Below are 25,542 nucleotides of genomic sequence, written 5' to 3' on the forward strand. Positions count from 1 at the left end.
GCGGGGCGCGGGTTAAGTACGGGGACCCGCAGTTGCTACTGTACAGCGACCCTGAGTAAATTGTCCCAGCACCCTCACAGGGAATAACGATAAGCTGTCAGAGGGCACGCACAGAAAACCTCAGCTGCTTTTGTACAGGGACCGGCAGTCGATATCAATGTTATCGGTTGTTACTGGACAGGACAGACGGCTAGAGTTGGGGTTCGTGTACAGTAGCAACTGCGGGTCCCGTACGTAGGACAAAAGTATGTAGGTATCGCAAAGGTACGTACAGTAAGAAGTATGCATTGACATAAGTACGTACGTACGTCAAAGACAGATGGGATTGGGGAATTCGGCACTGTTGACTTCCTCTGGGACAATAGCGCATAACTTCAGCTTTTGAAGAAAGGACGACGTGCGTCGAGCGATGGCGTGAGCGTGAGCGTGAAAATAAAAAATGGCCACGACGTTCTTTTGCATGCGTACCTACTTTTGCGTCCTAGCAATTTTTACACACGACTTATGCGAACAAGCATCTGCTTCTGCTTCCGTGCCTACTTTTGGCCCATGCGCACACAATAGGGCAGGTTGGGGGTAATTTGAAACATATTTTACGTCTACTCTGTCACACAAAATCCCAACTCAGCCCTGGGGAATGGAAAGCTCTTTCAGAAGCGCAAATACGACTTCCTTTGAACATACAAACCCTATTTTTGAACGAGCTGAGCATACCTCAAAAAGTTAAGTGCTATACTTCTCCACCAAGTCACGGTGTGTTCAAATTGCCCAACCGTGGGGTAATTTGAACAGTCTATGTGTGTGCTTTTTAATATAGCTGTGTTTGGAACTGCTGTGCCTATTTGTTGATGTACCAAAAGGCAAACACCATCGGTGATAGAGAATTATCGTTTTTATGGCGTGCCACTATAAACGACAAAAATAGCAGTTGCCGAGTATCCATATCTGCTCGCTGCACAGTGCACACCAGTTGCAGTTGACAGAAGTCTGCCGACGAACAGAACTTACGTCTGTCATCTCCGTTCAATAAAATCTATCCCAACCTTACACATCTGTTATCGTGGTGCCAGTCGGAACTTGGACCTTCGGAATTCCGATTTTGTGCAATGTCCAATTCGTTATTTGGTTAGACAAAGGCAGCAGGCTTTGGACAACTCTGGACAATCATTTGCTACACCTTTGCACGGGGCGGGACGGGATCCCTTGGTGCTCCTTTAAGACGTTTGAACCTTTGTTGCGCTAGCACACACAGCACATGAGTGACATGACGAATGATGATACATGAATGAATTATGTGTACATATGTACATAATGCGCATGTCTACACTAGCACAAGTACGTGAGTGACATGAGGATGCATGAATAAATTATGTATATTAAAAAAAAACAATTACGCATTAATATGGAAAAAATCAACATAATAAAACATCTGCATCAGTCCGAAAAAAATGTTACACCTTAGCATTTTTTTTATAATGTATTTGTGTGTAGCATTGATTGACGAATAAAAAGCTATGCTCAGCTCTCGAGTTGATCAATACTTTTGGGCTGGTAATAGCAAGATTACTTTACTACTCGGTAATAATGCATTAAAACAGGAAATTAGATGACAGTGCATCAGTGCTGAGTGTTAAGTATTGTTTAGTTTTCGGATATATTTGGATAAATGGCTGGCTTGGACATTGTTGGATTTTCGACGTACCTTTTGTACGTACGTCTTCCGTACTTTATTATACTATACGTACCCTTGCATACGTACTTTTGCGTACGTAGTACTGTCTTACGTACTTTATACTACACGTACTTTTGCATACGTACTTTTGCATACGAACATTTGCGTACGAACATTTGCGTACGTACTTTTGTCCTGCGTACTTTTGCGATACGTATTTTGGTCTGCGAATCATCATTTCAAGGTATTAAAAGAAGGCATTCATGCGTGCAAAGGCTCAACCCATGAACCTCCCAGAGACATTCCTATCTTCTCAGAGGCGGCCAGCATCTGCACGCTACTCCCGTCTCCGTCATTGAAGAACGCCATTGGGATTATCCAGCGGAAAGCTCAGCATTATTGGCTTCTCCAACACTGCGTGCTGCCCGGACTTCCGCTCAAAGAAGGGCTCAGACAAAGACTTTGCGCCGCACAGACCGCCTCGCTACCTTGAACCTTGTGCTAGATGTAGTGCGCTGTAGAGCGTATCGTCCGCTGCATCTCTGATGGAGGGATGTGGTGGTCACGGTGCCACACGCAGCGCAAGCAATGGAGGCAATGCTGCGTAGAATGTCTTCATTTTTTTGGCATCACTTGCTATTTCAAAATGAATTTTACCGTCTGGGAAGACAAAGCATGAATACTTTCGTAGCGTTTTTCTCATTGAAATCCCCGCTCGCTGTAAAACACGGCGTGTGATTACAAAATTTACTTCAGTGATTCAGGCCTTGGTGAGACACCAATTCGCCTCGTCCAACCATAGTGAATCCTTCCTAGTGATTCCCATATGTGGTTCCACGCTGCGGCTTTTGCTGCGGTGGATGCAGCTTTTGCTGCCATTAGACTGCTTAGCTCTGCTTATAACATTACCAATCCAATCCTAGGAAACGGAAAGAGCCACAGACGCTGCGGTCTGTCTCGTGGACTTTAAATATGGAGAGATTTATTTAAATCCCTCTGTGTTTCCGTGCGCCGTTTCCTGATCATAAGATCTCGGATTAAAGATGGGAGCAGTGAACATATCGCCTGCAGCTGCTCTCCAAATGGGAGTCCGGTTTTTCCGTGTTTTGTGTGAGCTATAAGTTTTCCTTTTATAAAACGTCCTTGGCACGAATCTGCTGATCATTTAAAGCTGCTCCTGTCGTGTGGTGTTCTTATAACGCTCTTAAACTGCCGGACGTATGAAAACTGCATAGTGCATATGCTTTGTCATAAACAACATGCATATACCCAAAAGCCCGATTCATGGTTTGTGATTTGGTGAAAAATGAGATGAAGGAGCTGGGCATGCTAGCTGCTGTTTTTCCTCCCCACCACTTTTTTCATCCTATCTTGAGTGTAATTAACTATTGTTGATCATTGCAAACCTGCATGTAATTTGAACGTCAAACAGGCAAAGTATACTCTATATGTAGTATTATATGTAGCATTATTGCTCACGGTCACTCCCCTTTCCTTGATAAACCAAACAATAATGGCAGAAAGGCAATACAGGTGTCGTTACAATTTCAAACAGTATAAGGGGAAGAACTGGCGTGATATGTTGAGAAGTGTTAGGTTCGAGGAAGGTTTTCGGAAACACCGTGTTAAGTGTCAAAACCACAATTTTTAAGATGAAAATTTATAAATAAAAAGGCAAAGATGTCAGGTACTGATCAATAGATTATCAACATTAAATGCCTAAATGGATATTCATCGCGGAAAGATGAAGCACGACAGGTTTGCTCGTCTGTAGACGATCAACAGTAGTTTCAAAGATCAGCGGATGAGACAAGTACCGAGATGAGGTATGATTATGAAAATCTGAGAATGACACCTTCCAATCGGTCTCGGAACGGTAACATTGCAGCGAGATGTATCGAGAGTACATGAACCTCCAGGCTCCACGAATCAAACTATTAAAACAGTTACATTTAAGGCGTACCGGTTTCGTCTATTGACTTCTTCAGCGCCGTATACGGCGCTGAAGAAGTCAATAGACGAAACCGGTACGCCTTAAATGTAACTGTTTTAACCCTATTAGTGGCAGGCTCCTGGCTACCCCTATTAGTGGCAGGGGGGGGCTGTTTACGACCCCCCCTTGATATCTCGAGATCTAACGGGCCGATTTTCAAAATTCAAACGGCATTCGATTTCGCTCAACGTGATCTACATTTCTAAAAAATAAAAATTAAAAAATGTCAATAGGGGGGGGGGGGGGTAGAGGGGGGTAAAAACGGGCAAATTGCAGATACATTTTAGACTGTTTATCACGGCCAAGTTTCTGAACCAATCTTAACGCAACTTTTGCCGATCGATAGAGAATGAACCAGGAATTCACATGGATCCTAAAAATATGCATTTTCAAAAATCATAGGCGGATACAGATAATTGAGATTGGGGGTACACAAAAAGTATAGTAAATAAGGTTTTTGTTGGTACTGTTTCTAAAAAGGGTGGTCATGGTCTTGTTATGTTACAATTTTCTTATGAGAGAACGACTACAATTGTATTGGTCATGCATAGGCGGTGTCAGGGCACCTATGTTGGGAGGTAAAACATAACCCCCCTTTTTGGACGCCTGGATCCGCCTATTATAGCAAAAACGTGTCAAAAGAGGATGCACAATAACTGTATATGTTATCACATGATACCTTTCATTCACTGTTCGTAAAACTGGTGCAGCATCGTGATCTTCGCCCAAATGACTCGCTTCACGAATAGGACCCCCCAATTCCCAGTGCTCTGGAGCCGCCCCTGGTAAAGTTATGAACTTGAAATTTTCAGGGAATGTGCCCAATTTAGTTTTAGGAAAAGTCAGAAAATTTCAGCATCGTAGCTTGAGCGGTTTCGGAGATATTCCCGAAAAACCTGAGGGGTGGATAAAAACAACCCCCCCCTGCCACTAATAGGGTTAATAGTTTGATTCGTGGAGCCTGGAGGTTCATGTACTCTCGATACAATACTTGTCCATTTATAACTACAATTGCAGCGAGATGTAATTAATTCCCTTTTAGAGTGATTTATGGTCTGTATAGGCAGGGCTGCGGAGTCGATGCATTTTTGGGTGACTCCGACTCCGACTCCGACTCCGGCTTCAAAAATCAACTCTGACTCCGACTCCGGACGGTTCTATTAAAATCCATATCATGATATTGAAATTCATAATGGAGATGTTTTAATCTTGCAATAAAACGATCTCTTGTGCGTTCCAAGGCTTTACGTTGCAAACACTTGCATCAAAAATAACATGCAGAATTAACAAACAGGTTCTGGAGAATCACCAGTGGCTCCTGCTTCTTTCGCTCACAACTTTCGTCCAAAACAGCAAAATAGCCTTTTATCGACAAAGTCTAAGTTCGAGCGCAGTATCGTTAATCGAACAGACAATGCATGAAGTTGAGCCATGCAGCGTTAACTCCGACTCCGGAGTCGGAGTCGGAATCGGTAAGATTTTGGCGACTGCGACTCCGACGCCGACTCCGACCGACTCCACCTCCGACTCCGGCTCCGACTCCGCAGGTTACTGGTGAAAAGGGACACCACCTCTTGTCTAATCCTTTCAACGCGAGCACCCCGACATCTCCTGGGATGCCCGAAAACGTTTGAGGAATATTATCAAAATCTTCTGATGACAAGGGATGCATGTTTTATATCGGTCGATCGGTGTCGATCGTTGAGGTGCTCCTGCATTTGCACAACATAACCTAATCCGATGTCCCGCAGTCCTGGAAACATTCCCTCCCATCCTCAAATCCGGTGATTTGTCTAACCCGTCCGCGCGGCGTCCAACTTCCGTCCTATATCCATCGTACCTGTCATCACCAAAATCCAAGGCTAAATCCTAGAACGAGCTGTTCACTAACAACTCTATTCCTCCCTGTCCGTAAACCATCTCCTATCTCCTAACCAGCACGGTTTCCGACCCCATCATTCTACCGAAACCGCGCTCGCATCCACTTCCGACCATATCCTATCCGCATCTGACTATGGACAGGTTTCCCTTCTCTGCCTGCTGGACTTGGGCAAATGTTTGGATGTGATTGACCACTTGAAACGCCTTTCAAAATTACAGGCACACGGAATTAAAACGCCATGGTTTTCTGCATATCTTATAAACCATACTCAGAGTGTCAGCTTCACTGACAATCACGGTGGAATCAAAAAGTCCCGCTCGCTGCCCAACAGCATCGGAGTTTTTCAGGGTTCAGCCTCAGGCCCCTCCTCTATTGTGTCTTCACCAATGACCTCAGTTTGTTTGCCGAGGGCGCAGTAGTAGTTCAATACGCAACCGACACACGAATCCTAATACAGATACAGATACAGATAGTTTATTAAGACACCTCCATAGCATGGATTTTATGGGTCTACGTCATTACAGCACGATAAAATAAAAGCAAATACATCTACATAGCGCATTCACAAAAGACAGACAATATACTCAGGTACATAAACTGGAACGGACTAAAACATATCATCTAGATATACCTAATCACGGTGCTGTCACCGCGTTCTGCGTGACAGCGTTCCACGCCTTAGCACCACGGTATAAAAAGCTGCGTTTTGCGAACTCAGTCCTCGCCCGAGGCAACTCGAGCTGACCGCCCTCGGTAGCACGCGTGCGGCGGGAGGATACGGCTGAGCGTCTCACAAGCAAGCTGCTCAGCAGCTGTGGGGCGTGATGTGATGTAATGAGGTGGCGCACAGTGGCGAGATCTCGCTCGGTAATGATCTCATCGATACTGGGCCACCCTAGTTCCAGCAGCGATGGAGTCACATGGTCTCGCATACTGAGGCCGTTCACGATACGGACACCGAAATTAATAGCTTTTTGCACGCGCCGTCTCTGAGCAGCAGTGCAGCTTCCCCACACCGTAATGCAATAGCGGATGTGGGGAAAAACGAGGCTTTCTACAAGTAGGCGCCTGACACACTTCGGTAGTTTGTGTCTGTTCCGTGCGAGACACAAGAGGACGCAGTAGCACCGTTGGACAATCAACGTGATGTGGCTGGTCCATGTCAGGTGCTGGTCAATGATAACACCCAGGACCTTGACGCTCTCTGTGGGAAATATGACATCATTGCCAAACTGAACTGACATGTCTGCTTTGCTGACTTGTCTGTGAGATCTCAAAATGATCATTTCCGTTTTAGTTGCATTGATTTTTAAGCGATTTTGAGTAAACCATGTCAAGGCTGCTGATAGACTGCTTTCGACCCGTGTTTTTAAGACATGCAAATTTGATGGAATTTCAGCGTCAAGGAATTGGGTGTCGTCAGCATACATCACAACTTTCCCGTATGGAATGTGCTGAGGCAGGTCATTTGCATAGAGCAAAAACAACACTGGACCCATTATGGACCCTTGGATTCCCTTGGACCCTTGGATAATAAGCGGCAAAAAATCCCAAATTCAGTCTGTCGTCACTCGTATGGAGGACACCTTGGCCTCTCTGGACCGTTGGTTCCGGGCCAACGGTTTAAACATCAACGCCGCTGAGACCCAGCTGCATATGCTGTTGGGCAGTCCGCAATACTTTCGTACATTGACTGAATTTAAAGTAAAATACCGCGATCACGAGCTATCCGCAGTTTTATCAGCCAAAAACCTCGGCATCATATTTGACAGTCACCTGACCTGGGATCATCATATCACTACGCTCACGAAACGCTGCTTTGGAGTTTTGGGTGGTCCCTCGCATCTCCGGGGGCACCTACCGCCCACGGTGATCTCCGTGCTGGTCAGCGCACTGGTCGCATCCCAAATTCGATACTGCATCGCAATATATGGTTCTGGCACCAGACACAATCTCTCTTGGATACAAAAACTATTACACTTCGCAGCCAAAGTCATTTTCGGCCGAAAAAGTACGATCACGCTAATACGATTTGATGTGCCAGTTGCACTGGCTCGGCGCGGAGAACCTCGTCACCTACCACTCCCTATGCCTGTTGCACAAAGTGCGGTGTTACGCCGAGCCGGAGGTACTGGGCACTGGCACGCAGTTTGGCCACTGTAGCGGAGGCGCGCGGCGGGGACGCTGGCTGCTGTCAGTAGGGGAGGATGGAGTCATTTTGCCGGCAGTATAATTTGGTCGCCCTACCTTTACGATATCTGACATATCACCATTTGTTTTATTGACGACGAGCAGTAATAGCCACATGTGCACGTGGAATGTCCCGAATAAATTGTCTATTATTATATTCAGGGGGCGTCGAAGTCTAGTAGGAAAATCTGGCAATCCCCGACGTGACGTAACGTCGGGGATGACCGACGGCACCTTGCACTGAAAGATACGGCAGGACGGCTATTTTTGAAAAATGATTAAAAATACTTGTGTGCTGTTATAACACATAAAACGCTTGTCAGCATGTTCCTCATAATGTGATAAAGCCATATCCGTGGTCGAAAATAGCCGAGCCCCTCCCAATTTCCAAACATCGACCTTATAAGCAAAGGATGTAGGCGTAATCCTTAAGGGCGACTTTCCCTTACATATCCGTACATATGAGTCCTTATGGAAATCGGTAGTGTGGCGATAAGCGACGCGCGCGACATCTGTGCTGCGACTGTGGCGACACCTGGTGGCTGCTTTTCTGCTGTATGTAGGTATTGGGGTTTTGCCAGATATGGTTCCTACTGCTACACCACTATGTTGATCCAATACTAAAAAGTTATTTTGCCAGTAAAAAAGCAAGCAAATTAAAGGTATATTTATAAAATTGCTTATAAATGATTACGGGATAATAATAAAGAAGTTTTGATTGACCATTTATTTAAATATACAACCGTGAAACTATATTCTGGTAGGTTTAGTAGAAATTAGTCCGTGCAACCTTGTATTTAGGGCCTTGATTATATTTGAAATATTAGTTGGAGATGTGTCTGATTTTTGTGATTTTTAGAGGTCGGAAGGCGACGCTTCTCTCAGTGCTTCTCGGAGGACCTTGCAGTAGCTTTTACTGTGTACACATCTACAATCTGTATAACTGAGCCCCGTCTCACTTCATTACATTCTTAGTCATCTTAGAAGAAATTGTGCCAGTTGTCACGCATCGACTGCAATTGGCTTACGAGTGAATGATGTGCATGCAATTGTAGTGCACATGTATGTGTATTATACAAGGTATATGCAAGTTGTCAGTGCATACATTAGTGCATATTCTAAAGCTTTCCATAAATAATCACTGTAATATATAAACAATGCTGTTTTCCGTATCCCGTGTACCCTAACCCGATTATATCATGTTATCATGCTACCATGTAACCTGATGGTATCAGTTATGCATCTTGCCTTTGACATGGAACGTCTTTGAATTTCCCATACCTGCTACATTGCATGTAGTTTCTATGGCCTTGCATTGCATGATTAAATCGAGACATCCAGGCATTTAAGACGTCACTATTATATAGTTGTGAGCTTTTTGGCAGGTATGGGAAACACCTTCCAGCCCTAAGGCCGGGAATTCAATAAATGTCACCTCGCTTTTTTTTAGCAAAATCACCTCGCGGGCCTAACGGCCCTCGGAGTTTTCGCTAAAAAACCTCGGTGACATTTATTGAATCACCCCGGCCCCGGGCAGGCATATATTAGGAAAGGTCGAATGCCCCCATTTTCCTGTCCTGTTTTTTGGAAATTCCAATTTCGATATTTAACTTCACGACTTCCTCACCGCATGTTCGAACAGCTCACGAAAATCGCTCAGTTTCCTTATTACCAACTGACAGCTATAGTATTAAACAATCGACATATTGGCAAACGATAATCGGTCTCGATAATCGGTTCAAAATCATGGAGCCCCAAATACGTCCCCCCATTTGCAACCAGTTCCACCCAATTTCCCTCAATCGTCACCAATTCCAGATACGCACCGTGAGGGGTTGCAGGGCTAAGAGGAGTGAATCACTAATCCCTATGCAGTCAGCGGCGTACCCACCGCCTGAAACCGCGGCCTCTGTGCTCTAGATCTGGGTAAGTCCGTGCACGCTCTAGGTCGCTCGAATATAAAGGAGAGGCCATTCGTTGTGAGAATCATTCTAGGACCAGCTCACTCAGTCAGAAGACCTCAGAGCCAACAGGTGAGAGCCGCTTCGCATTGCTGTGAGAGGAACTTCATAAATGCCATGTTTAATGCAGTGTTTTCTTTCCTATGTGCTTATACGTAAGGGTTATATCTCTTTATGTCCAAAAACGTATAACACTTTGAAAGGGCATCCTGGCAATTGTATTTAAACAGTTGTTTGGTAAAACAGTACCCACTTTTTGAAATGTGTCTTGCGTCAGTGGATAACAATGAAGCGAATGTGCATTAACCCGCGCCCTGCTGGGGGGGGGGGGTGTTTGAACACCCCCTTGTGGTTTTTTGCAAATATCTCAAATACGGCGGCTCGGAGCGCCGCCGTTTTTGGTACACCTTATCATACATCAATTCTACACATGTTGTAAAAATTTCAGACCAAGGTCATTCAAGGTCAGGTCACCAGGTCACTTGAAGTGACCTCACCTCATAAAAAGTTTCAATGTCTGTCATAGCTACACCGAGTGACCGATCGCTTTGAAACTTTCAGCGATTGCTAAGAGCAAGAGCATGTACAAAATGTATATCTCAGAATTTTGATATCGATGACCTAAGGTCAGGTCAATTTTGCGACCTCCCCATTATAAGTCAATGGGAGAAAATTGAAATGCGCCTCTTTTGGACGAAAGACATTATAAACACTCCCAAACACCGATTTACAAGTGGTTTAGACACACTGAACATGGAAATGGTGTCCGTGACCCTTGTTTATGCCCTGAGGTCATCTTAGGTCACGAATGGTATCTAACAGTTTTTCGCAAATAACTTTTGATAGAGGCATGCTAGAGCGATGAAAATGCCTTAGATGTGTTCAGCTCGACGATACGGATCGACTGATATGCAACATGACCCTTTCCGGTCAGGTCATGACCTTGACCTGAGGTCAAATTTTCAAGTTGACCTTTCAAGGTCAAGTTATAGTTCATTCGATGCGTCTTGACGAGAGGAACACGATGCCGGTAAAAGTAAGCTCGTACAAGGCTCGGGTCAAAAGTTATTGCAGAAAAACTGTTTCCGAAAAAATCGGTTATTTTTGCAGTTTTTGCCCCCTGCAGGCAAAACCGTTGAAGTTAGGTCAAATCTGAGTGAACTACTCAGAAAGGGCGTTAATAGGGCTATCGAATGCGCTTTTCCGCGGCGCTGTAGCTCTATTGGTTCCCGAGTTATGCGTGGGCTTCTTGGAAATTTTCGACATTCGACCTGGAAATCGGCGAAATTTTGCCTTCAATGACCTTTGGTGACCTGACCTTTGACCTGACCAAAAAATTGACCAAATGATTTCGTCATTATTTTTGACGCTCTTTTGAACGCCGCCTTCCGCGTATCGCTACGTGGCCCAGGAGCCGAGTTACAAGGGGGGGGGGGTGTTCAAACACCCCCCCCCCCCCAGCAGGGCGTGGAAATCCAGGACCCCCAGCCGGGCGCGGGTTAAACAGTAGCTTGAACTGTTTCAGCTAAGCATGCTCTTTGCAGGACATTCAAATATAACATGCACCGTAGCGAATGCATCCGTAGCAAAAGGAAAATGGTTAGAAACGAGGGATTTACAGTGATGATAATATCCAAAAGAGCCTAATTTCGTAGTGTAAGTGCTGAAGCCCTATACAGGTGTAAGCGCATGCTATTACAGCAGCACAAATGGACTGCATAAAACGTTCTTTTTCACTTTCAGCTATGAAGGCTACCCTGGTTCTGGTGTGTCTTGTGGCTGCTGCTTCGGCAAGGCCCCAGTTCGGATTTTCAGGATTCGGCAGCCCCTTTGGAGGAGCTAACGGCAACTCCGGAGCCAACAGCGTCCAGGGGCAGAACCAGGGGCCGTTCGGCAACAGCCAGGTGCAGCAAAGCAGCGCCTTTGCCAATGTAAGTTGCGAAAAGGCGTCTCTATCCAATCCATACAGATACTGAGGATTTTCAACAATCATTTTGACAATGGTCATATAAATATGACATGCAGATTCTAGTAATGCCTACCCCAATGATATGCCTATTTTGCAATGGATGGGCGAAATGCGCCTGCGGGGTGCAATAAAAAAACTGTTCAGATTGTTCCTCCACAATGATTTCAATGTTGTAATTCTGTCTGAAACCATCCGCCTCATTTCAGGGCAACGCATTCAACGGTGGCGCTTCTTTTAACAGCGCCAACAGCAACGTCGGCCAGAGCTTTGGACTGTTCGGCCCTCAGCAGTTCAGCAGCAACAATGCCTTCAGCAATCAGTTCGGAGGCTAAGTCCGCACTGGTCCATCAGTGAATCAGAATTCATAATTCAGCAACATCATAAAACGTCTTTTACTGAGTGAATTTCTCGTTGTTGTTCATAATGAAAAGCCTGATACAATATGTGCTGCTCCGACTCTTCTACAATAACGTACTGGAGTGTTTGCTTAACCCGCGCCCGGCTGGGGGTCCTGGATTTCCACGCCCTGCTGGGGGGGGTGGGGGGGTGTGTTTGAACACCCCCCCTTCTAACTCGACTCCTGGGCCACGTAGCGATACGCGGAAGGTGTCGTTCGAAAGAGCGTCAAAAATAATGAGGAAATCACTTCGGTCAATTTTTTTGGTCAGGTCAAAGGTCAGGTCACCAGAGGTCATTGAATGCAAAATTTCGCCGAATTCCAGGTCGAATGTCGACAATTTCCAAGAAGCCAACGCATAACTCGGGAACCAATAGAGCTACAGCGCCGCAGAAAAGCGCATTCGATAGCCCTATTAACGCCCTTTCTGAGTAATTCTCTCAGATTTGACCTAACGTCAACGGTTTTGCCTGCAGGGGGCAAAAACTGCAAAAATAACCGATTTTTTTGGAAACAGTTTTTCTGCAATAACTTTTGATCCAAGCCTTGTACGAGCTTACTTTTACCGGCATCGTGTTCCTCTCGTCAAGACGCATCGATTGAACTATAACTTGACCTTGAAAGGCCAACTTGAAAATTTGACCTCAGGTCAAGGTCATGACCTGACCGGAAAGGGTCATGTTGCATATCAGTCGATCCGTATCGTCGAGCTGAACACATCTAAGACGTTTTCATCGCTCTAGCATGCCTCTATCAAAAGTTATTTGCGAAAAACTGTTAGATATCATTCGTGACCTAAGATGACCTCAGGGCATAAACAGGGGTCACGGACACCATTTTCATGTTCAGTGTGTCTAAACCACTTGTAATTCAGTGTTTGAGAGTGTTTATAATGTCTTTCGTCCAAAAGAGGCGCATTTCAATTTTCTCCCATTGACTTATTAATGGGGAGGTCGCAAAATTGACGTGACCTTAGGTCATCGATATCAAAATTCTGAGATATGCATTTTGTACATGCTATTGCTCTAAGCAATCGCTGAAAGTTTCAAAGCGATCGGTCACTCGGTGTAGCTATGACAGACATTGAAACTTTTTATGAGGTGAGGTCACTTCAAGTGACCTGGTGACCTGACCTTGAATGACCTTGGTCTGAAATTTTTACAACATGTGTAGAATTGATGTATGATAAGGTGTACCAAAAACGGCGGCGCTCCGCCACGCCGTTTTTGAGATATTCGCGAAAAACCACAAGGGGGGTGTTCAAACACCCCCCCCCCAGGGCGCGGGTTAAAGAAACATGTTGTTTTTCTTTGCTGGATTTCAGCTGTCTTGCGTTCCTGGCGGTCAACATTGTCCGTGTGTTTCATCACAGTCATACCTATCATCCTTCAAAGCGTCCGCTCTGTTACTTGACTGAGAATCATGTTTGTTTATTGTCTTGGGCGTGTGAAGTGAATATAACTAAGTTTGGAAAGGTCAAAACTCACTGTTTTGCAATGGAGAGACATTTCATGATCAATTAATATGCTTTAGTGAATGCGGCTGAGAAGATCATTTTGAAATAGGTCTAAGTGCATGGTCTTCTAATCTGCATCCTTTGATTAACAATTTACGAAACGTTTATCGCTGTTAAGACGCGAAGACATCAAAGCACATTCACTCAAATCAAAGCCATTTCGCAATGAACAGAATGTCTGCGGATTTTTAAAAGAACAGGCATTGATGCGTTGAACCCTCCCCGGCTGCACGGTCCTAAAATGTCGCTATTTCGCAACGCACTCAGTGCCTTTCACAGGGAGATGATTTTTTTTTCGGGGCCTACTAGCCTTCCATGGCCTCACAACCTATACACTTCGGATTTTTTAGGGTCATCTGAGGTCAGGTCGATCACGTGTCACGATCACAATCACGATTCATGTTATCTATGTATAAATCAATAGGGAACTATGGAAACTTTTTTAGTGGGTAAAATGATTTTGAAACGACATAATGCATATACAATCGTGAGTACATACACATCTTGCAAGTTTTTCTGTTTAGGGTTTGCATTTTATGACGTCACTAAGGACATTTGAGTTTTTCGTCAATAACTTCCCATCAAATTGAGCTAGCAAGTCGGAAAAACACCAATGGAATCAGGAAGAGCTGCCGAATCAAATGTTATGCGACCTGGCTTCCATCGATCAGCTTCGTGGCCTCATTGGCTTTGACCTGTCCTGACCTGAGTGATCCGCAATTTTTGAAGATTTTTTTATGAAATCTACCCCAAAGTGGGAATCAATTCTTATGACTTCAACAAAGCCCGCAAGCCGGCGTGCGCCCAATCATAGCAGACAACCTCACGGATGCTTCGGACATTGTAACAGGCTGCAGCATCTATCGTCGTTTGACGGGCTGATTAGGCGTTCGACGATTCATCAGAAGCGGCATCTGCCAGCTCAGATTGCGGAAAAACCCCAAACCTGTGTGTAGTTCAGCGCTTCCAGTCCAGTCAAATTTCCAGTTCCTAGTCTTCACCAATGCGACATGCCGGCTGCAAGCATTGAGTTTGCAGAGTTCTGCACGATTAGTCAATAATCCATGGGCCAGTTGACAATGCGACTCACCAGAGAAAAACCGCAGCATCCATGTGTAATCCTTGGTAAACAATCGCAAAACCTGCCAATCAGATATAAAGAGAGGCTCTGTGTGGCTACATCAGTTACGAACAAGGCACCTCAGTGAAAAGACCACTTCGACCTCAGTTTGCAGGTGAGATTTAGTGAAACGCTGCTCGCATGAATTATGAAGATCATTTTATCCGTTTTTGAAATATGTTGTTGCCACTTGTTGCTGTAAGGATTAGGTATTTTATAATTTTCTGAAGCAATGATAACTTCCGTTTCAGATGGACCAAATGTTTCAATTTTAAGTTCTAAGATATTATTAACCCGCGCCCTGATGGGGGGGGGGCCATTTTGGCCCCCCCTGTGGTTCGCCAAATTTTGGGCACCTTACCGGGCATCAATTTGACACCTTCACACAAAATTTCAAGTCACAGGTCACCTCAGGTCAGGAGTTATTGAGGTCAAACTGAGGTCATGTTCGAGTAAAAATGAGCAAAAAACATGACATCTTGAAACGCTCACCAATTCTACAGTTAACAAGCAATTTTAAAGTTCTTTATGTGGTTGTGTAGAGAAAAGACGGCGCTACAAAACTGCTATCTCGGATTTTCGAAATTTTGGGATTTTGTTCCCCAACAATCAAAAAAATTGATTTTTTTTAGAAAAACTCAAAAAATTTCCAAAAATTTTTCGAATTTCGAAAAAACCGGAATATATATGATAGTCCCTGCGCTCTTCGATATACATACCAAATTTTAGATCGATACCTCTTTTTTGGCCAAGTTATAGCGAAAAAACTGTTAAAAATTGATGACGTCAAATTTTTGAACTCAATTTTTAGCAATTCTAGAGCTCGTAGCGCAAAACGGAGACCACCATTGAACTCCCCGTGACGAGTTGCATCGAATCGATACCCATTTTATGCAAAAATATCAACTTTGAAATTTGACCTAATTTGACCTGACCTTGACCTGACCTTGACCTGACCTTGACCAAAACGTGACCTAAGCTGGCCCTAAAGTCTGTCTGACCCACATAATCGCATTTGTCATGTAAAATGGACCATAAAACATGTATCACACGACACTTTCATATTGTGACCCCCCCAGTGACCTGACCTCTGTGACCTGACCTGGTATCAGTGACCTCAAATAGCAAAATATGTGTTTGAAGAACATTTCCCCATCGATGATTTTCAATGAAATGCATTTTACACGATTTTACAACGCATTTCTTGAAATGCCTGTAAACGGTGAAAATTCGACCTTTGACCTGACCTGTGACGTCATCGGTTTGACCGAGGTCAATGAAATTGGGTCACAAGGTAGTTCCCCGTTGGGGCTATCCAACACCGTTTACCGCTTGTCGCTATGTTGCGTGGTTCTCGAGATCTGAGGGGGGGGCCAAAATGCCCCCCCCCCCCATCAGACCACGTTGCTCGGCAGACCCCATCTGGGCGCGGGTTAATACGGAATGTTTCATCATAACGTCCACCGAAAAGACAGGAACTACATACATACAGTTGGGGCATTCCACGATAGATCGTACCACTTTTTTCCAATTTGACACCCTCATCTCTCGGAATTTGACGAGAATTGGTCTCAGGGGTAATCAGGGGCTCTGAATCCACCTGTAACAATTTCAGGCTTATCAGATAAGTATTTTTTGAGTTATGGTGTATAACATTTTTTGGATCTTGCTTTGAAGCGCTAAGTTTGGCGGGCTGTAACTCTGAGACGGATTATTCAAATGTCAAATGTTATATAACATTGAACTTGCAATGAAACAGAGATTAATATGTATTTTTGAAATTTCGAAAAATACGTTATTTTTGATATATGACATATCGAGTTTTCTTTCATTTGTATTTTTTGGACTTTGGGACCAATTTTTTTTTGAATTTTTATTTCTTTAAAAAAAAATATTTGGCTCATTGTTAAGAAGTATGCAAAAATTAGGAAGGTGTTCTTTCTATAAATGTATTTATTTTACGTCACGATAACGGTTTCGAATAGTGATTTCGGGATGGGAACTTACAAATGGCGTGGTAAAGCTGCCTAGTGACATCACGGGTTACTGAAATTTCAATTCAAGTCTGAGTCATCTGAAAAAAGTGAAAAGAGGGTTCATTCAATCCTCTTTCCTATAATCGCGAGGGTGAAAAAGGCTGTTTGGTTCTGACATTGTTTTGGACGCCAATGACCATAGCTGTCCGAGATGAAAGTTACAGGACGCATACATGGTGTCCTCCAGAGGTCTCACACCTTGTATATCTGGGAATTTTTCAAGGTTACATGAGGTCAGGTCGGTCACGTGACATCACTGTTATAAATCAATGGGGAAATATAAAAACTGTTATTTTGGCGCCGAGAATGATCTAAAACTATCCCACGTACATGGTATCGTGATTTCATGCACTCCTTGCAAAGTCCAATGCTTTACTTTTGCATTGTTAACATTGCGTGACGTCATTAATGACGTCACTAGGGTCGTACGAGTTTTTCGTCAATAACTCCCGATCAAATCGAGCTAGAGAGTCGGGAAAGCCACCAATGGACTCGGGAAGACCTTCCGAATCGAATGATATGCCATATGATACCCTTTGCCCAGCTTCGTGACCTGAGGGGCTCTGACTTGACCTTGACCCGAGGTCAACTACTTAAGTTGACCTCACCCTAGCAAAAAGTATACCATTCGATGCACCTGAGCTAGGCGAACACAATGATGCCAAAATCGCGGCTCTGCGGCCATTTTTTGCGAAGTTATTTACTAAAAACCGAACCCGTAACTTCAGTCACGTGACCTGACCTCAGACGCTACCGGTTAACCTGAGACCTTAAAATCGGGTACCAATCGCTGCGACTTGTAACGGCACACACGCTCGTTTTTTCCGCGAGGCTCTAGCTCTATTAGAAGCGAAACGGCGTGCTGGGGTCGTATCAACCCCTCCGAAACCCATTTTGTTTGCGGGAAAATGAGGAACTTATAGAAAGAACACCTTTCTAATTTTTTGCATGTCGATTTGCAATGACATGAAGATTATTTTGAAAAAATAAAAATGTGAAAAATTTTGGTCCCAAAAGTCATTGGAGGCAAATGAAAAAAGATTAAGGTTTTTGCTCAACAATGAAATTTTTTCTTTGGAATTTTTAAATAGTAATACTAATTTTTGATTCATCGTAGGTTTAGTGTTGTTTACTTTTTGTTGGTTGCTTAACCCGTTCTTGAGTTATAGGCCATCAAACTCACCGTTACATACCGAAGTTAAAAAATGTAATGCAATATAACTCAAAAAGTTTTGATCTGAGAAGTCTGATATTTTGCCAGGCGTCTTTGGGGCCTATGATTACCCCAAGGACCGATTTTCATTAAAATCTGAGAGATGAGGGTGACGGGCCTGGTACGATCTATCGTGGAATGCCCCAGTTGTGAAAGTTGTGATAGTTTAGAATTTTAACAGATCAAAGGCATCGAATGGTTTCCAAAACGGTTTCCTTTGCTTGGAGGCTTATCAAAATGATAAAATTGAACAGAGGTCAACACTTTAACCACAGTTTTCAATGTGCAAAGTACCAGTAATCCGCGTTGCCCATGTCATACATGCTAATCGATCGTTGTATTTCAGCTATGAAGACTACCCTGGTTTTGGTCTGTCTGGTTGCCGTCGCCTCGGCAAGGCCTCAGTTCTTAGGATTTGGTAGACCCAGCGCCTTTGGCAGCGCCGGGGCCAACGGCATCCAGGCACAGAGCCAGGGCCTCTTTGGCCCCACCACCCAAATTCAGCAGCTGGGTACTGCCGCCCAGGTAAATAGTGGGACGTGTCCTTTCTCAAGCATTCCTCTGGTACATTCCTTGGGATGGAAATGTGTGTATGTACTATTATTCCGAAAATTGTCAATTTTCAATTGTTTATTCGGAAGTTGTGATTTTTTCCAGTGAGGAATTCATGCTAAAATTAAAATTTTATTTAGACTGCCCTTTTTGTTACCAATCTACGTCATGGTTTAGCCACTTTTTTGTTTAGTTAAATTAGTTCAGCTCCTTTATTAAATCACCCAGATCTACTTCTCGGTTGTCACGTGTCTGCCCATTTGCTTTCTTTTCTTTCAAGCTCTATTTCGATTACTTTCTTTGCTAGCTCATTTCGTCCCTGCAGTATCGTTCTTATATATTGGAGGTGACCTGACCTGAGGTGTCTGTATTATTTCTTATTCTTACGCCAATTCTTCTTTCAGGGAGGCGCATTCAACGGCGGATCAAACCTCAGTCAAGGCACTGCCACTCTTTCCCAGGGCCTCGGACCCTTCGGAGGAGCTCAACAATTCGGCAATACCGGCGCCTTTAGCAGCCAGTTCACAGGCTAGCGCTGTGCTCTGATAAATACAGAAACATGCTCAGAATCATGATCACATGGCTGAAGGGTTTTCCCTCATGGACGGAGTAATGTCTGTCATAACATGCAAGCAACGTGACTGGATTATTTTAACGCCGAATATGGCTGTCGTCAGCAGCAAGACACAACTAACTTTCAATGCCTGCAGAGTGGCGTGTTCCAAACACTTACCGTCGTTTCACAGCCTAGGTATATTTAACTTCCACTGATAGCAAATTATTCAGCGCTAATTATGAACTACTTTCAATTGAAACGCTGGCCAATGGTTCTGTGCAGAGTTGTGAACATACGAGTACATGTGGCAAAACTAGTGTCATTCGGTAAAACTATGCATACCATGACTGAACAGGAAAACACACAGTAAAACTTTTGTGTGTTACACTACATCTCACACTACAACAAAAAATGTCGAATAAGAGAACGGAAAGAAAATCGATGGTAATTGTATGATGTATAATAACAAGAAGTTGTGCAGAGCGAGTCATAGTGTCGGCATAGCATTTTTGCACAGATCATGTCTGGAAACATCTGAACCCATTGTTCAGTTGGTATGTTACATGTGCGGAACAAAGCGTAGTAAAGTAAGAAGAAGAGTTGCTCGAAAATGTCTAAAAGGTTGTTATTTTAGCTGAATAAAAACTGAAAACCATTGCAAGTTTTTTTTTTAATTTTGCATCCTCGATGGCGCAGGCCTATAGAGCTGGGGGCCAGGATATGTGAAGCATACATTTTAACCCTCGCCGGCACAGGCCATTTTGAGTCCTTCGACGGCACAAGTGGGGGTGGGGGGTGGTACGACCCCCCCCCCCCCTCGCGTTTGGCCCCTGATAGAGCTAGAGCTTGGCGAAAAAACGAGCGTGTTGCCCGTCACGAGAGGAAGCCGATGATACTCAATTATAAGTTCCTAGGTCGTCGGTTGACCTTCCAAGTCAGGTCAATGACCCAAAAATCAGGAATATCGGGACCTGTTAGAAAGTCGTGAAGTGTGGATGTTTTGGGGTTTTCCGGGGTGCTGATCACGAATATCGTGTTAGTTTTGATCACAGATGATGTCGTTAAGCGTTTAGACCGGGTCGGGTCAGGTCAGGTCAGGTCAACCGGTAGGGGTCATGACGGGTATTCGTAGTACCTTTCATCCGCCTCTGACAGCTTCGTAACATGTTACGAAGGCACCAAAACTAATTCGTAAATGTTCAAATGGCTGCTAAATTCGAATTCAGCTCCAAAAACTAGCCTAGAAACATGTAAAACTCGAAAAAGTGAACCGAGGTCACAAAAGGTCAATGACCTGATCTGACCTTCAGGTGACCTTGACACCCACCCTTATGCATGGGAGCAACATCAAATCACATGTTTGAACGTTTGAAACCACGAAAAGCTTCCAAACGCGCGGCTAATGCGAGCCGATATATGCCGAATCGCGATTCCGGCCAAACATGGTCTCGGAAAAAGGTCACAGGTCAAAGGTCATTTGGGTCAGGGTCATGACATTTTCAGGATAAGTGTAAAATTGATCAATGCGAAGGTATTGAAAATTTCGTTGTGATCGGCCGCTTTTTACGCGAGTTATTTGCGAAAAACCTTAGGGGGTTGCATCAACCGCCCTATGCCGGCGAGGGTTAAAACATAGCCATAAGATAATAAAATATGTATCCATGGATCGTCAAATCGCTTATCACAAAATGTTGGGAGCATCATCATTCATCATTTATCACTTCACTGCCCAATGAGACAAATATTGTGTGTCCGTTTCTTTTCTAGGCATCAGGATGTGATGGTAGCAACTCCATGCCACTCAGTGGTTAGACCGGGAGATAAGTCGCCTGTCACAAAGTCTATTACTGGTTTGGCGTCTGGAGACCGGGTATCAAAGGTCAACAGGTATCAGGTAAAGATGCAGTATTATATAAGAATTTATGTTTGTTACGAGGACCAAAGTAGCCATACAATTTTGAGAATGGAATGTAAATGCATAATTCCCATTTCTAATTCCATAAATACATATTACTGCTACCGATCACTTGCAAAATATTGCACAACATTCAAAGATGTACATACGAATAATGACGGGAATTTGATGCATTTTCCTTGACCCTTGCCCGTTTTGGCGTTTTCACAGCGGCTCATGTATAGGAATGAAGCGATAAGACCCCTGTCCGTTCGGCTACTGATCTTGGGAAAAAAAAAACAGGCGCATTGCTCGTAACGAGATCAAGTACCGAGTAACACCCGATTGTTGGGGCTGGGATCCATCTGAGCCCTCACAGTGTGATGACATGATTTAATCGCTTCTATGGTGTCAATGAAACTTGAACCTTCGGAATCCGATTTCGTGCAATGTCCGGCAATTCGAAATTTGGCTAGACAATGACAGTAGGTTTTGGATAACATTGGACAATCAATCGCTACACATCAGCATTTTTACAAAGTTATCAATGGAAAGCTCAACTTTCCGGATATGATAAACACTTTTGAGATGGTAATGGTACGTTAAAAGGAAATTAAATCACAGTGTTGAGTGTTAACTATTGCGTGGGTTTCGGAAATCTTTGGACAAATGGCTGGCTTGGACGTTTTTGGACGGACAGTCGACGTAATTCTTGGACTCTGGACGGACTTTGGACATACATTTTCTGAAACTGACACCACTAATCGCTTCATTTTTATGTTGTCGAGGGGCGGGGGGGGGGTGGCTGGTTCGACATCACCGTCATTGTCATCATCATCATCATCATCATCATCATCATCATCATCATCATCATCATCATCATCATCATCATCATCATCATCATCATCATCATCATCATCATCATCATCATCATCATCATCAGATTCGACGCAATAATTAGCCAACAAACTACGCGACACGACAAAACCACTGCAAAAGAGCACAGATGCCGCTCAGCTGAACAATGCGCCTCTACCAAGCCGCAGCATTGATAAAACCACAAGATAAGGGAATTCCCAAGCCAGTCGGGCAGGTCTGGCTTCCCCGCTCCCTCGCTCACCAATTATAGCTGTCTATCATTCTCTGTACGTGCAGAGCACGTGTAGGTGACTCATTATCCAATTGTTTGTCTTGTCGTCATTGCGGATCTAGGGAGAACCGGCTTGGACGAGAGATCGGCACACCCGACCGCTCCCCTATATAAACGCAGAGAAATGTGCGTGAGGAACAGTGCAACGCAGAATCGGGAGACGGTGAGATAGCAAGAGGAACTGACGGTGAGATAGCGAGAGGAACTGACGAGAAAATAACAAGCGAAAGCACTCCTAACACACAGGTAAGTTGGCTCCGGAGCGAGGAAGGGTTCTCAATGTTACTCATGCTACTCTGCCTTCGTTATTATAAATTTTGTTTTATATACAGAATACATACAGTGAAACGTTAGCTTGTTTTCTCATTTTCATATTTTCCTCCAAAAATTATCTCTGTAAAAGACCGGACAAAGAACGAACCAAAACTGAACAAGTGGCAAAAGCAATGGTTAGGTTAAGGCTGGGCATCTCCTCATTTCAAGTTACACTCCTGAAAGGAAACAGCTGGGGTATATTTCATCGTCCCCATATATCTGCGCTCTGAACATTTTTGTTTTGTATGTTTGATCTTTTGAATTTATTTCAGCCTTCCACTATTCTCAATTCTCATAGTATGGTGATTAAAAAGAGGTATTTGTCATGACGCATTGTTCCGCTACCGCCCAGTGTTCACCGTTACTTCCGTTTCAGTGATGAGGACGGCCGTGGTTCTTCTCTGCCTGGTGGCGGTAGTGAGCGCCAAACCGTTCGGATTCGGATTTGGCCGCGGTGGCAGCGCGACCGGCAATGCTGGAGCTTCCAGTACCCAGGGACAGAACCAGGGTTTTTTCGGAAACAGCCAGATCCAGAACAGCAACGCCTTCGCGAGCGTAAGTTCGGAATCTGTGATTTACAGTAACTGAAAACAAACGACGTGGTGACCAGTAATCATTAGCGGATTCCGACAGGTGGCTTTGAACATTGTTATGGCCACCGCATACTCCCTAAAAAATCTTCAATTTCCAAGAACTCTGATTTCGGTTGCTTGTGCGCTGTTGTGTAATTAAAACATAAAGTTTTAGGTAAAGCTACTCAATTTTCCTTCCATGCAAGGGCAACGAAAAAACGATCGACAAGTTCAAACGTCTTCACAGAGCTATGTTCAACTCATTTCATAATTCACATCGCTTCATAGACGCATTGTATTCCTCAGCAATAACACTGCTCTGTTGAGTCCATAATCATTCACAAATCACCTCCTGCCCTCAGGGTTCTGCGTCCCGCGGTGGATCGTCGTACAACTCAGCTAGTAGTAACGTCGGTCAGACCAGCGGATTCTTCGGAAACAAGCAGTTCGCCAACAACCAGGCTACCAGCAACCAGTTTGGTGGCGGACGTATATTTTACGGATAATTAACGCAAAGTGATTAAAAATGACGATTTTTACAAGCCAGTGGTCACATGTTGTGTAATTTGTGCAGTTATCATTGTTAGTGCCGGCTTTTGGAGATCTTCGCAATGTAATCAATAAAACATGCATCTTTGTAAAAAAAATTAGATTGCTTAATATCTGGAGTTTTTTCTTTGTATGGTAGACCGGAAGACAGAACGACTGTCACCTATAATGCCCACCAAAACGACGTTCTGCACCATCTCTACAAGCTAAACATGTCTTAATTAGACATTAGGTAACAAGTGAGGGCCTTGAGGCCATCAGTAAACCGGTTTGACGCCGGATGTCTTTTGGCGTTGCTAGGCGATCAAATCTTACTATCATTGGATCAGGATGCCACTTTATATAGCAGTGTTATGCACTCTCAAGAAGGTGCTTTATTTAGTTTTGTATTCGGTGCATTGTGGCCTAGTGGTGAATAACTATGCATGAAAATGTGGCTTTACGGTTAATAAAAAACAGCGTTTCCATCGCGCAAACGCTTAAAAATTGTTGCTCAAACGGGCTCTTTCTGGCTTATGTATGAAAATTGTAAGCAGTGACAGTCTTGCGGGCGATGGTGGCAATTGGCAGCGGATTTTATCAAATTGAGAACTTGTACCATCTAAAGTACCCTTCCGCCACGCGTCCGGGCCGTCAACTTTTCATGCTCCAACTAAACTGCCTCTGAACACAGACATTTATCGTCATTAAAAGAATCCATGGGAAATTTCCTGGAAAAAATAAGCTCTAAATGAACAAAAAAGAGAAAAGAAAAGAAAACAATAAGAGGAGACCAAAGCATCTATTGCTATAAATTAAGCAAGCTAACAAAGCAGTAAATACCACCCTGCGGAACACTGACTAACTAGTGATCAAAACGTTGCGTCATGCTCACGTCTCCGGTCTCACTCTTACTTTCGCTGATAGCGGTCCCTTTACCCAGAATCATGGCATGTATGTACATCGTACAATGCCACGGGATATTCATTTCACCGTGCATACCATCTCCAACAGCACAAGAAACCTGCACAACTCAGTCTTCAGTGAGCTCATCAAAATAAACGAGTGCCATTATTGCTTTGCTACCATTCTGCTGAAGGTAAGAGAAACATGTTTTAGAGGCTTGCAGGCCTCAAAGTTCACTTTAATTTGTTTGAACGCCTACTTCACACACAAAAAAAAAATGCGCCGTTTTATTACAACTTCCCCGTCACACTTCGCGCATCGCCAATTCGTCAAGGTACTTGCGAGCAGCTCAACCATGGCCTAACCAAACTGGGTGCTGGAAGCCTGATTGTTTGCGAACTGACTACCTCCTCCGGCTCCGGAAGCGTCGAAGCCGCTGCCTCCGGTAGGTCCGGACCCAGCGGTCTGCCCAAACCCGCTGCCGCCGCTAGGTGCGGAACCCGCGCTCTGTTCGAAACCGCTTCCACCAAATCCTGCGTCACCGCCAAATCCGCTTCCGCCGAATTCGGCGTCACCGCCAAATCCGCTTCCGCCGAACCCGCCATCAACGCCGCCAAACTGTCCAAATCCGCCACCGCCGAATTGGTCGCTAGAGGCCTGGTTGCTGGCGAACTGCTGATCTCCGAAGAGTCCAGAACTTTGTCCGACGTTGCTGATGCCGGTGTTGAATGAAGATGCGCCGTCGAAGGCAGAACCCTGGACAGAGAAAGGAACGGTGAAGTCGTCAGTATCTTGTGCGATGTTTCCTTGAGAGTCCATGTTAGCATGAGCTTACTATGTCTGTCCCTGCGGTGTTTATCCATCGCTCCAGGAGGACTTTGGTGCTGTTTCTCTAAAATGCAACGTACCGCATTATTATTTTCATGATTTCCATTAGATGCATTCCACCTAAGACTGATACATTCGTGTTATGATTCAATCCACGGCCCACCTCGACCCCCTTGAACAACCTACCCCCTCCAATATAAGGTGGTACAAACTGGAATAAACTGGAGCATGTACAAGGCTCGCACGCTCCACTTTTCCTCGTGCACTTTTGATGTCGTTATTGGAGCAGCCC

General features: G+C 44.3%; 3 protein-coding genes and 1 long non-coding RNA gene across 4 annotated transcripts; 3 read left to right on the top strand and 1 right to left on the bottom strand.

Annotated features, from left to right (window-relative positions):
- The first annotated feature begins 9,731 nt into the window (after positions 1-9,731).
- On the top strand, positions 9,732-13,584 carry LOC122364669 (nucleoporin NUP100/NSP100-like). The gene is made up of 3 exons (XM_043335277.1): positions 9,732-9,770; positions 11,442-11,629; positions 11,874-13,584. The coding sequence occupies exons 2-3, from the start codon at positions 11,444-11,446 to the stop codon at positions 11,997-11,999; spliced, it is 312 nt and encodes a 103-aa protein (XP_043191212.1). The 5' UTR covers positions 9,732-9,770; positions 11,442-11,443; the 3' UTR covers positions 12,000-13,584.
- A 1,162-nt stretch (positions 13,585-14,746) lies between these two features.
- On the top strand, positions 14,747-19,718 carry LOC122364670. Its single transcript, XR_006253615.1, has 3 exons — positions 14,747-14,815; positions 18,296-18,474; positions 18,906-19,718. It is a non-coding gene; the product is annotated as an uncharacterized LOC122364670 (long non-coding RNA).
- Positions 19,719-22,229: 2,511 nt separating this feature from the next.
- LOC122364671 lies at positions 22,230-24,035 on the top strand. The gene is made up of 3 exons (XM_043335279.1): positions 22,230-22,347; positions 22,793-22,971; positions 23,351-24,035. The coding sequence occupies exons 2-3, from the start codon at positions 22,795-22,797 to the stop codon at positions 23,492-23,494; spliced, it is 321 nt and encodes a 106-aa protein (XP_043191214.1). The 5' UTR covers positions 22,230-22,347; positions 22,793-22,794; the 3' UTR covers positions 23,495-24,035.
- A 747-nt stretch (positions 24,036-24,782) lies between these two features.
- LOC122364655 (DEAD-box ATP-dependent RNA helicase 9-like) lies at positions 24,783-25,241 on the bottom strand. The gene has a single exon (XM_043335262.1). It carries the CDS (start codon positions 25,239-25,241, stop codon positions 24,783-24,785), a length of 459 nt encoding a protein of 152 aa, XP_043191197.1.
- Positions 25,242-25,542: the final 301 nt, after the last annotated feature.

Source organism: Amphibalanus amphitrite, unplaced genomic scaffold (genome assembly GCF_019059575.1).
Source record: "Amphibalanus amphitrite isolate SeventyFive unplaced genomic scaffold, NRLGWU_Aamphi_draft 000690F_arrow, whole genome shotgun sequence".
Classification (NCBI taxonomy): Eukaryota; Metazoa; Arthropoda; class Thecostraca; order Balanomorpha; family Balanidae; genus Amphibalanus; species Amphibalanus amphitrite.

Bases quoted from the DNA above. Each gene is read 5' to 3' on its own strand.
- LOC122364669 (XM_043335277.1), top strand. From the start codon at position 11,444: ATGAAGGCTACCCTGGTTCTGGTGTGTCTTGTGGCTGCTGCTTCGGCA. The intron at 11,630-11,873 runs GTAAGTTGCGAA...GCCTCATTTCAG, and splicing joins AAAGCAGCGCCTTTGCCAAT to GGCAACGCATTCAACGGTGG.
- LOC122364671 (XM_043335279.1), top strand. From the start codon at position 22,795: ATGAGGACGGCCGTGGTTCTTCTCTGCCTGGTGGCGGTAGTGAGCGCC. The intron at 22,972-23,350 runs GTAAGTTCGGAA...TCCTGCCCTCAG, and splicing joins ACAGCAACGCCTTCGCGAGC to GGTTCTGCGTCCCGCGGTGG.
- LOC122364655 (XM_043335262.1), bottom strand. From the start codon at position 25,241: ATGGACTCTCAAGGAAACATCGCACAAGATACTGACGACTTCACCGTT.